The 10,765-nt window shown below is 39.3% G+C and overlaps 1 protein-coding gene across 1 annotated transcript in view; it reads right to left on the bottom strand.

Moving 5' to 3' along the window:
* PCNXL2 (pecanex-like 2 (Drosophila)) overlaps positions 1 to 10,765 on the bottom strand; it is a gene marked incomplete at its 5' end in the record, with an annotated part of 148,871 nt that overhangs the window by 43,855 nt on the left and 94,251 nt on the right. The window contains one exon of the mRNA XM_009082871.1: positions 10,543 to 10,670. Within this exon, the coding sequence (XP_009081119.1) occupies positions 10,543 to 10,670 (128 nt within the window). The remainder of the gene's footprint in view (positions 1 to 10,542; positions 10,671 to 10,765) is intronic.

The raw sequence follows: 10,765 nt of genomic DNA, 5'->3' as shown, positions 1-10,765 counted from the left end.
GCTGTGAAGAAGAGGACCTCTACTTTGAAAGAGAACAAAACAAAGAAAAGCAGTTCCCCTCTGAGAGATGCAGAGATGCTTTTCTAGGGTCTATCCAAAGTTTTTCTTTGTCTGTGTCCAATGAATTTTAATCCATCTTTCCATGACATCTAACAGGCAAATCTAACAGAGAAAAACTTTACTATGCTGCAGCCCTATGATTATTCATGGGAATCTGAAAAAAAATCTCAGTATTTTCATGTGAATGCCTAATGCTGCTGGCACTATAAATGGAAGGCTTAGCATTAAAAGCACAGTAGCAGTAGGCTACGAGGTAAGGTGGGGGGAGAATGACATGGCAGAATAGGCAGGCACCCATGAATATTTGAAGGACACCAGAGGCAAAAATGATGGTATTAATTGGAAGGGTAAGGATGCCCAAGTAGTTTTAAATCAATTTCATCTGAAGCAGAGAATGATTTCAGTACGCTTACAACAGTAAAGGCTGACAGCCCCTTCGTGCGTAACCATGCCCAGGATATGCGTGGAATATACACCTTAGATTTAACTCACATTCATAAAGAAAGAGCTCTTAAAAATGAAAGCAATTTCTCTTTCCTGATCACTCACTCCAATTTTCATTTTTCATGCTTTCTTCCTCCTCCCCTTCCCTGACTGAGCCAGTGTTTCATCCAACAATAATAAAAAATGGCTTTGATTGCACACTAGGAAACTCGGGGAGGGCTAAGGTATAAAAAGTCACAGTTGTTAAAGACAGCACTGTTGAAGCAACCTTTTAAAACACAGAAAGATCTTATTATCAATAATTCCACCTATTCCTAAGGTTTCTTTCTTAAAAAGATTGTCATAATTCCGAGAGCTTCTTGGGATTATTTGGGGGGTTGGGGCTGGTGGTTATTTGTTATGTGGTCTTGTTTGTAAGCCAAGTGATTTGAGCATCTATGTACATTCAAATATTCAATAAGGCTTTACCAAAATGGCATCAGTATTTTGTCTTATTCAGCTACTAGGCTACTTAGTTTCTTTCCCCTTTTCCGAGTATGCTGCTTCTTTTAAAAGGCATTTAATCACTATCTTCAGATATTTTATACTAAGCAATATAAGAAGTTTTGTAAATTGAAAGATTATGCCAACTGCTCACTCTTGCATAAGTGAAAAAGGGCTGGGACCCTGACATTCCTGCAAGGATGGGACTTAGCACAGGACTCTGCATCACAGCTAGACCTTGCTGTGTCCAACTGATAGAAGTACTTTTAATTTAAAAGCAGGTGTGTTAATTACACACACAAAAATATGCATTTGAAATAGTGCAGGTGAGTGTTATTTTCCTGGTTTTCCCATCATGAGCCAACACAAACATTATAGAAAAGATACTACGTTGTGCTCAGCTCTGAGCAAAGAGCTCTGCTTGGCTGATTCACTTGGGCTCTGCACTGGCTGATGGACCCAGGAGTGAAGTGGCAAAACCCTAAGAAACCGTAAGGACCTGGAGAGTAGAAAGGAGTAGAAATATCCTGGTGAAGTATTCATCAGAAAGAGAGAGCAAGAACAGGGAAAAAAAAACCCAAAGCAAAACCAAACCAAACCAAAATGTTGGGAGCTACTTCAGCAAATGAAGCCAAGATGTTTTCCTCCTTTACTCCACACACAGAGAGGTACATTGTTTACACATCATAAAAAGATGAAAGAACAGCAAGGCATTTCAGAATTCATACTTGATATTCTTTACTGCTGGTAACAAAGTGCTTTCATAGTGTGCAATATTAAAATAGCATATACTTAAGATACTTTAATTCTCACTTTTAGACTCAAGGTGACTGCTCAGTAATAAAATTTGGAGGTGGAAATTGTAAGAAAGTACGAGCAAATGCAAGACTAAGACAAAGACTGGTGAACGGTGTCTTTCAAAGAAAGCCTATATCAAAAATACCAGTTTAGTTCACTACAGGGTTTGCCATATACATATTTCTCACCAAAAGATGAAAGGAAGCAAACCAGAAGCTAACCAAGGCATTCCAGTGCTGTAAACCTGTGAGTGCAGCATCAGTGACACCACAACACTGAAAAACAAGAAAAATCTTACTGCTGCTCTGCAGTTGTATAAAATCCAATCTGAAACAGGGATTGCTCTGCAGTTGTATAAAATCCAATCTAAAACAGGGAACTTTTAATACCTGTTGAGGATGTTAATATGTTAATAATTTACAGCAGTCAATACGGTAGCCTCTACAGTACTCTTCAGACTGAAAACATCTCTGATATTTTGAGAGCAAACACTGCTAGTCAAAGGACTTTGAAAAAAGCCCCAACCTCTAGCATTCATCCAGTATTTACCTAGTCCCAACTAGCACACAGTTTCAGAGGCAATTCTCAGTGGCTATGGTGATATAATTCTGCATTTTGCATATCTCAGAAAGAAGAGAGAGATAGTTAACATTTTGCTCTTTTAAACCCCAAGGCTGTGTGTCCAGCACATACCCTTGTACAGCAGGAGACAAGCAAGACTTGAGCATGCTGGAACATGAACTACTCCCTGCAGCTATCTGTACACTACTTCCATACCACCTCAGTTTGACTGGTTACACTTGCTGAACACCTCCTCTGTGATCTCAGCTTTACCAGTCTCCACATTTTGACAAAAGCGTCTTGAATAGGCATTTCCTTGAATGGAAGGTTTGAGTTTAGTACTCCAAACCTCAGCTTGTCTCTAAATGTTTGATTCAGTTAAATCTAAAACAGGAGGTGATCTACATTATCCAAGTGAATGGGATGAATGCTTGCTGAGAACACTTATCCTTATGGAAATTCAGTCAACCCGTTTCCAGAGGTTTCCAATATTCAACATGACAGAAATTTCATGATTTAACTAGATCTCATTAGATTTACATAATTTGGAAGCTAATCATTAGATGAACAGCTTATACATTTTTAGTGCCACTGTATATACACACAAGCCCTTAAAATATTACGTGCTTTCTGTTTCTGATTGGATTCCACTCTCATCTTACTCTTATGTCCTGTTGCTCCCCTCCTTTCCAAATATCTTGAACATTCTCTTCTATCATGTTCATGATTTCTTTTCCTCTATAGGTCTACGTTCCTGCTTATCAATGTCTGTTGCATTACCCTCTCAGATTTTTCACTGCATGCCTTTTCCTTTTTTGCCCACCCCTTTCCCTTTTCATTTATCCCGCTTATGGTTTTGATCTCTACGTGTGTTCCTCCTGGTCTCAGCATGCATTCCATTTCTGATGTCTCCCTTCTGTCTTTATTCTGTCCTCTTAGAATGATTCAGTCAATTGGAGTTGTGAATACATCTTTAACTTGGCAGGGAACTATACAGAGCACTGAATCAGACAGCACTACCAATTAATTATCACACATATGGCTCCTATTCAATTAGCCTCAATTTATTTTATTGACTGCCAGAGGCAAAAATTTGAGAAGAAGAGATGTTACCAGTTAAAGAGATACTGCCAAACAGTTAAACTACATCTTTGAATTTTGTATAGCCTCCCTTGAGTGTGAAACCCTTGGCTACTCAGAAAACACCTATTTTAATACCAGACCTATTTGATTAAAGGTGCCTGTTTTTCTTTGGCAATCCTCTTCCAGATAGGCCTCACGTTTTCCCAGTACAGTGTGATTCCACACGTGGAGTCAAGCAATGAGGTAAGGGCTGGGTTGGAGAGGTGTGCACACCTCTGTGCTACAGCAAGTGGCCAAAGGGGCACACAGTGTCACTTACTCCAGGGGAGATCACAGCTCAAGAGAAGAGGGGAAGGTAGTTTCTAGTAGGGCTTATTTTAGCCTGAGGCTGTACCTGAAGCAACACTTCCCACACATGAATGCTGTGGCTTTGTCACTCCAAAAAGCCCTACACATCTGCTGAAAGTGGTTAAAAACTCCCAAAATCAGGCAAGTGTTGCAGGTACAAGTCCATGGGCAGTACTGGTGGTATGCAATGTGGAGATACAGAGCAGTTAGGCACTACAGCAAGGAGAAGAGAGGGAAGGGTCTTGAGAAGACGGATGAGTAAGTCTAATGAATAACATGTAACTTCAGAGACCTCATGAAGAACTAAGTCTGAAGTCCATAAAAATCTGTTCTTTGTTTTTCAAACGGTTTGATTTCCTCTATTCTCTTCCCCAGTGTTGGAACTATGGCCACACATGCACCTGGAGAACAGGGCATGACTTCCCAAAGTTTATATGCATTGTTTAAGCAGAGGAGCATTTTTCCCCCCAAAAAAATCATCTTTATTGGGAAGTCTGCCAGTTTTAAGAGAAGAGTAATGAAGGAAAAATAGCAACAACTTGCTAATGTTTCAGCTTTTGCACCACTGCTAGCCAGGGAGTGCCACTACAGTCAGCATGAATGCTGTACTCAAGGATATGCAAGTCAGGCCTAAGCATCCCTCAGTATAGGCTACAGTGTACCAGCAGAGTCTGGATTCTTAAGGATCTAAATCTCTTTGAAGTCTCCAGAAAGGCTATCACTATATTCTACATGCTTTGTAAATAGGACCAGTCAGCCCTTCTGGTTTGAAGACAACACACCAAAAATTCAGACTAAAAAACATTCATTCACTGGTCTCAGGCACTAATAAGCATCCATTTTGTTTTTATCTATATGCTGATGCTCATTTATAGTATTTTGATGAGTTCTAAATTAACTTAACTTTCAATAAAAGCCTGGAGGAGCCCTGAAGCCAACTCAGTAAAGACCTCTCTTAAAAGAGCCATGGTCATCAAAGGGGCTAGCAGTCATAAATGAGTAATAGCTGTGAACAAAGGCACTAGAACATCAGTTCACTCTAGAGTAAAGTCATGCAACTGGAATACAGTGCTTCTTTCTGGTCAGTTCATAAAAAATAGTATAGAAATAGAAGCAGCCAGAAAGAAACACAAAAATTAGCAGAGAAATAAAATGAGTTTGGAAAAAATTGAAACAGTAGCAACGAACAGTAAAATTCATGGCTGCAACGTGGCTTTCATGCCAGCTAGCTAGAAATATTCAGGAAAGTTTGAACCCTAAGTAGGGCAGCGACAGTAGTCAGAACATAACGTTTCTGAAGTGATATTTGAGGAAATAAGGCAAACACTATCTCATGTTGATTAGGGGAAGAAAAGGTTCTCCTAGTCTGATGTTATTCTATACTTGTTGACTTCAGATGTTAATGTACCTTTCTTGAAAGTACTCATTATAAATCAATGTCCAAGCCATTACTGAACTATAAACATCTGCTGCAGTTGTTCCTCTGTAAACATCACTACTATGGAGGTCTAAGGACATGTGAAAAATCAAACAACACAGCAAGAAAAGATTTTAAAAAGAAAAGATAAATCCAGCACCAAAAAGAACTTGAAAGGCCTGAGCGTGTGGATCCCAAACAAGGTCCATGGACGGTTTTGGGTGAATGATGTTTTGTGTTTGGAGCAGGGGTTTTAACAGCTGCAACAGATGAGCAGGCTCACAGGGAAACCAGATGGCACTAGGGTGTGTTAAAAATAACCATTTGGAAGCAGAAGGCCTGTTATTTTATGGGAAAAAGGGAGGGAGCAGACAGGTACTTTTCAGAGCTCCTTTTCCCACACACATGCATAATGTGGGGTCAACCCAAATTATGTGTACACTGGGAAAACTCTTCCCATTCCACCTGCAGGCTGTCCACAATGGGCAGGTTAAGTGAACTGGTAGGAAAAAAGAAAAAGCCATCTGCAGTACTTCTGAAGCAGGGCAGGTTTTCCTCACACTCCATTCCCAGCTGCATTAACCTTACAGGTGGCTATTTTCCAGACCATAATACTTGGAACAATAACACAATGATACACTTTCTAAAAAGATGGAGAAAAGAAAGGCTTGCCCAAATATTCTCAAACACAGAGAGGCATTCTGTAATGCCAGTCTGAGATAACTGGCAGTTTAATCACAGCCTCTTTAGAGACACCTAATTAATTCAGTTACACCACACTGTAATTCACTCAAGACACTTCAAAGTAAATGCAAACTGCGCCTTACCCAAAAATAGGCATTGTACCAGAAGAATAAAAAGAAGAAGGTGCTGGAGAGACAAGCAGCTTGTAAACAGCAAAATCTCCAAATTCCGTGTGGCAGTTTGCTGTTTGTGGGGACAAGGCACAGCTGCAGCAGAGAACAGGCTGCTCAACATGATCCAGCAGTTAGACCCACTGGGGGATGAAAGTAAACTTACTACTTTGTTCTGTCCATTGTCACATCCGAGATACAAAGCAAGATAAGAAGAAGGGAGGAGAAGGACAAAGTCAGGCTGCAAGTGACAAAGTATTTGAGGAAAAAAAAGCAAAACAGAGGAACTGAACAACAGCATTTGAACAAACACTTTATGCTTTAAAGTGTCTATACATTAAACAAGATTTACTGCTATTTCCTTTTCTCTCTCTGACATCTACAGCCTAATCATTCCAACAGCTGTGAAAATAAAGACTAAAACATCACTCTTCAAACTGGGAAGCAGGACCCAGCTTAATGGCAGGACAAAGCCAGTGTTGCATCAAACTGTATGTTTCTTAAAAAAAAAAAAAAAAAGAGAGAGAGAGAGAGAGAGAGAAACAACTTGAACTCCCACAAGGTGACCAGCCCTGGAGCAGCAGGCTAGCTTTCTTGATTTACACCCCTCTCTTTTCAACAACAATGGCAGCAGAAGATGTAAAAGTGTGATTGCTTGAGCTGTTCTTTTGTCACTCACTTTCCTTAGGGCCTCTTTTTCCTTCTTCTTAAAGTCACCCTTTCCTCCCTGAAAGATCCCCGACCTCAGTGATGTATTGGTGTAGTGAATACCAAACTGCACACTAAAAACAAACAGCATCTGCTGATTGCAGGGAAGAACACCCATGCTCTGAGCACACACCACAAGAGCACAAACAGGCACAGTATGACTCCTAAATCTGAAGAGCTTGTTAGGAATTTCACAGTTTGCTTACTATCAAAATGAATCTCTTTTTCTTTTTTTACCCACTTGAGTTCCTTCATCTCCCTGAGAAAACAAACAAGCCATCATCTTAATTCTCTAAGACTTTTAGCTCCAGCTTACATCATCCAGAGAGGCAGAAGCTCAGCCAGAAACTTGAGGACTCAGACTCCTCTTTAGCCAGCAGAAAAAGCAGGACTAAAAGAAACACTGGAAATGCAAGTTATGTCTGTGTGTACTCAGAAAACACCAGGTAAAGACAACAAAACCAACACTTTAAGGAATAGATGGAGCAGTTGCTCAACAGTCAGACTACCAGCCTAACAGCCCAGCTCTATTAATAAACATAATGCTTTGTACTTGCTGATGTCCAAAGATTCAACGTAGTTTTCACTTTACAGAAAATGAACTAGATGTTTTTTCTCATCTAATTTCACACTGCTAGCCCAAATGAAATGCAAAAATAAGCTTTCCTTAAGTGAAACAACATAAAAATGAAGTTTGCCTGACAGCAGCGAAGTGAGCACATACTGATGAATAGAAATGACAATCTAAGAAAGCAACCTAATTTATGACTTGGAAGAAAAACAATTTTGAAATCTAGACTGCTTGTCAAAATTGTTTTCAGTTATTCCAATTAAGAGATTAAATTAGAAAAAATATAAACCTGGAATTGACAAGCTCTAACTTCATACAAACATAAATGAGGTTTTTTGTAGCTAATATGTGATAATTTAACGTAGTCATCAATATAGCAAGGAAGTGTTTGAAAATGAGTATGCAAAGCAGGCCAAACAAAAATAGCTATATAAAGTACATTGAAGGTAACTTTCCCCTGGGAAAAAGTTCCTGTCAACAAGCAATGAGTATGGAAATAGCAAAAAAAAAATAATCTCTGAGAGCTTCTGCTTTGTATGAGCTTATCTCAGACTGCACTGCAGTGAACCTGTGACTTTCCATGAATACCCTGAGCTGAACTTGGGAAGACTAACTGCCAGCGCACTCCAAAAAGGAAATCTGTACAGCAGCTTCCCCATCTGTTTGTTATGTTTTGTATTCTATGACCTGAAAACTCAGTGCACATCTGGCTGTAAGGAACTGCAGCCCAAAGCCAGGTCAGTGCAGGAGCCAGAATGACTTTCCACTCCAGCTCAAGTTCCGGATTCCATTTAACTCCACAGCTCTGAAAGAAAGCAATTATACCATTCCTTTGAATTTTTAGATGTTGAAAGGTCAAGATTCAAAGCAGTAAGGCAATGCCCACTCACTTCATTCAATTATTTTAAGTATTTTGTTGAAAATTTCCTGATTCTTAATACAAAATTGCTCCCTTCCCTGGCCTTTTCCTGTCTTTTCACTGTATCCTTTTAATAAACCAGGAGTTCTGCAGCCCAACACTCACTCAACTCTGGTTAGTTCATCATATGAGCAATAAAACACTGAAATGGAAGCAAGGCAAAGAGACTCAGAACTGCTAGAGACAAAATGAATACAAATTTAGGAGAAGTCATTACATGTGCATATTGTGGGATGCCCCAGGTTCAGGCAAACATTTATTTCACTTTGATGACAATCTGAATCTTCTACAAGACTGTTTTCAACTTCTGAAAGGTTTTTGAGAGGCAAGGTTGTGGTTTTTGTTTTAAGTGAGATCATAAAACATACACACTTAGAATTTCTAACAAACAACAAAGCACAATTTTTTTTTGCAAAGAATAACTTCAGCCTTCATATTGGCAACAACATTGTAGTTACTGCTTAATTTGAAAGGACAAGTAGTGCTGGATTAGAGTATTAAAAAGGTTTGGTTTTTTGCACTTGGGGTTTTACAGTTTATAGGTAAAATAATTACCTTGCTTTCCAAAATTCTTAGCACAAACTTCTTCACTTCCCTTAGTGATAATCACAGATGGTCACTACTGATGAAAGTGAGATGTCCTTCCCACACCCTCTATTTAAGCATCAAGCATCAACCACTTTTTGATATTTCCTTTGAATATCTTTGGTTCATTTTATCCCAAAAACTTAGACAAACCAAAAGCAAATATAAATGATCTCCTGTATTTCCCTCTACAGTAACCCAAAAACTTGACACTAACCTAGCTACATGGAAGGGATGTGCCTACAACTGAGTTAGATTCTCTAACTGGTACCTAGAAAAGAAACCACAGGCTTTCAAAATGCTCTGGTTGAAGCAAAATGTAGCAGATGTTAAAATCCTCACTTCCTACTTAACATTGTTCAAAGTTTCCATCCAAAAATGTAAAGCTGTCTGTGGGATTAGTGGTAGCTTCCTGCCTTTCCATAACTGCCCTCAACTTCACTTCTTAGAAACAATTAACCTGTTGACCTGAGAAAAGAAGATGTGTGAGAGAGAATTTTGTTAAGATCTGGCCCCGGTGTACAAAACTCAGCTCTCCTTCAAAGGTTCTTACAAATCACATATTTAGAAACAAATGCAAAGCCTCTTTATATGACTTGGCTTTGTCTGACTAATTTCTTCATAGATGAGTACATATTCACTCACTGACACGAGTCAAAAATCAAACAAAATCAAACTCTTCAAACTAAACAGACCCTTTTCCCTAAAAGACGGAAAATCATTCCCTGTAATTTCTAGCTTTGATTTCTCTTGAGGCTCTCAGGTACACCAGCAGCACCAGTACAAGAAGTGTGGTAAGTGTACAGCACTTCTCACTGGTCTGGCCAAGCCCTGACTTGGCCAATACAAATTTCACTTTGTGCCTCATATCACTGTTCTGCAGCTGCACTAAGTAACTCTGAGTATGACTACATGTTACTAGGGTGAGAAGAGCTCGTGCACTGCCCAGAGCACAGGACTCAAAGTACCCCCTCATTCAGTCACTCAATCCAGCCACTAACATTGCAGATGCTCATCCCTTGCAAAAACTACCTCCAGCTGGAATGGGAAGTGTTTCCCCGTCTCCAGTACTCTTGTTAGGAGCCCATTAGATCCCAGTTACCAAGAGTTTTCAAATCCTACTTGGCAGAAGAGGCAGAATTTATTTAATGTTTATGTCCTTGTTATACTGAATGAATGGCAGCTAAAATCTGATAACCAATTCTTGGGTCATGCTCCAAGATCTGATGCAGCAAGCAATGACAATGCACACTTCTTGTCACTTTGCTACCAGAGTTACCTGCCACATCCCAAAGGGCAGCATTTAATCAGGCTGGTTAGTGTAAAATGTATTTATGTAGTCTGACTCCTAGTGCCAAAGGCTTCACAGATTTAGTTGCTAACACTAGCTAGGACAATAAAAAAGGCTGACATCTGGGACTTCTACTGATATTTTTTCCCCACATCTTTGTTACTGTGTGTCTGTACAACAAATGCAACATGATGCCTCATCTGTAACATACTGATAATTGTTTCAATACACTTTCAGAAATAACCAAACAACCACGAAATAGTAAAACATCAGGAAAAGAGTCTCAAAGATTAACCTCTCCTGCCCTAAAAGGCAGGATTATCAGGATTATCTTTGGAAATAAAAACACCTCTAGAAATGAAACTAATGAGAGCAAAACCTTTACAAATAACCAGCGTAGAAAATTTTGAATAGTCTTACTTGTAGTTTTTCTCCCAGAACTTGACTGGTCTTGCGTATGATGCGATGAAGATGACGCTACCCAGAAATGGACTCAGTGGTGTAGAAAAGACTGAAGTGGCCAGAGTTTGAAAGAAAAGCATAGCAGAGTCTGAAAATTGCAAGTTAAGGTAACACAAATTATTTCATTTTACTTTTAAAACTTTTAGGCAGTTCTTTAAACTTTTTAATTTGTTCTTATTGT

This window comes from Acanthisitta chloris, unplaced genomic scaffold (assembly GCF_000695815.1).
Source record: "Acanthisitta chloris isolate BGI_N310 unplaced genomic scaffold, ASM69581v1 scaffold4899, whole genome shotgun sequence".
Taxonomy (NCBI): Eukaryota; Metazoa; Chordata; class Aves; order Passeriformes; family Acanthisittidae; genus Acanthisitta; species Acanthisitta chloris.
This window is presented reverse-complemented; position numbering and strand designations above follow the sequence as displayed.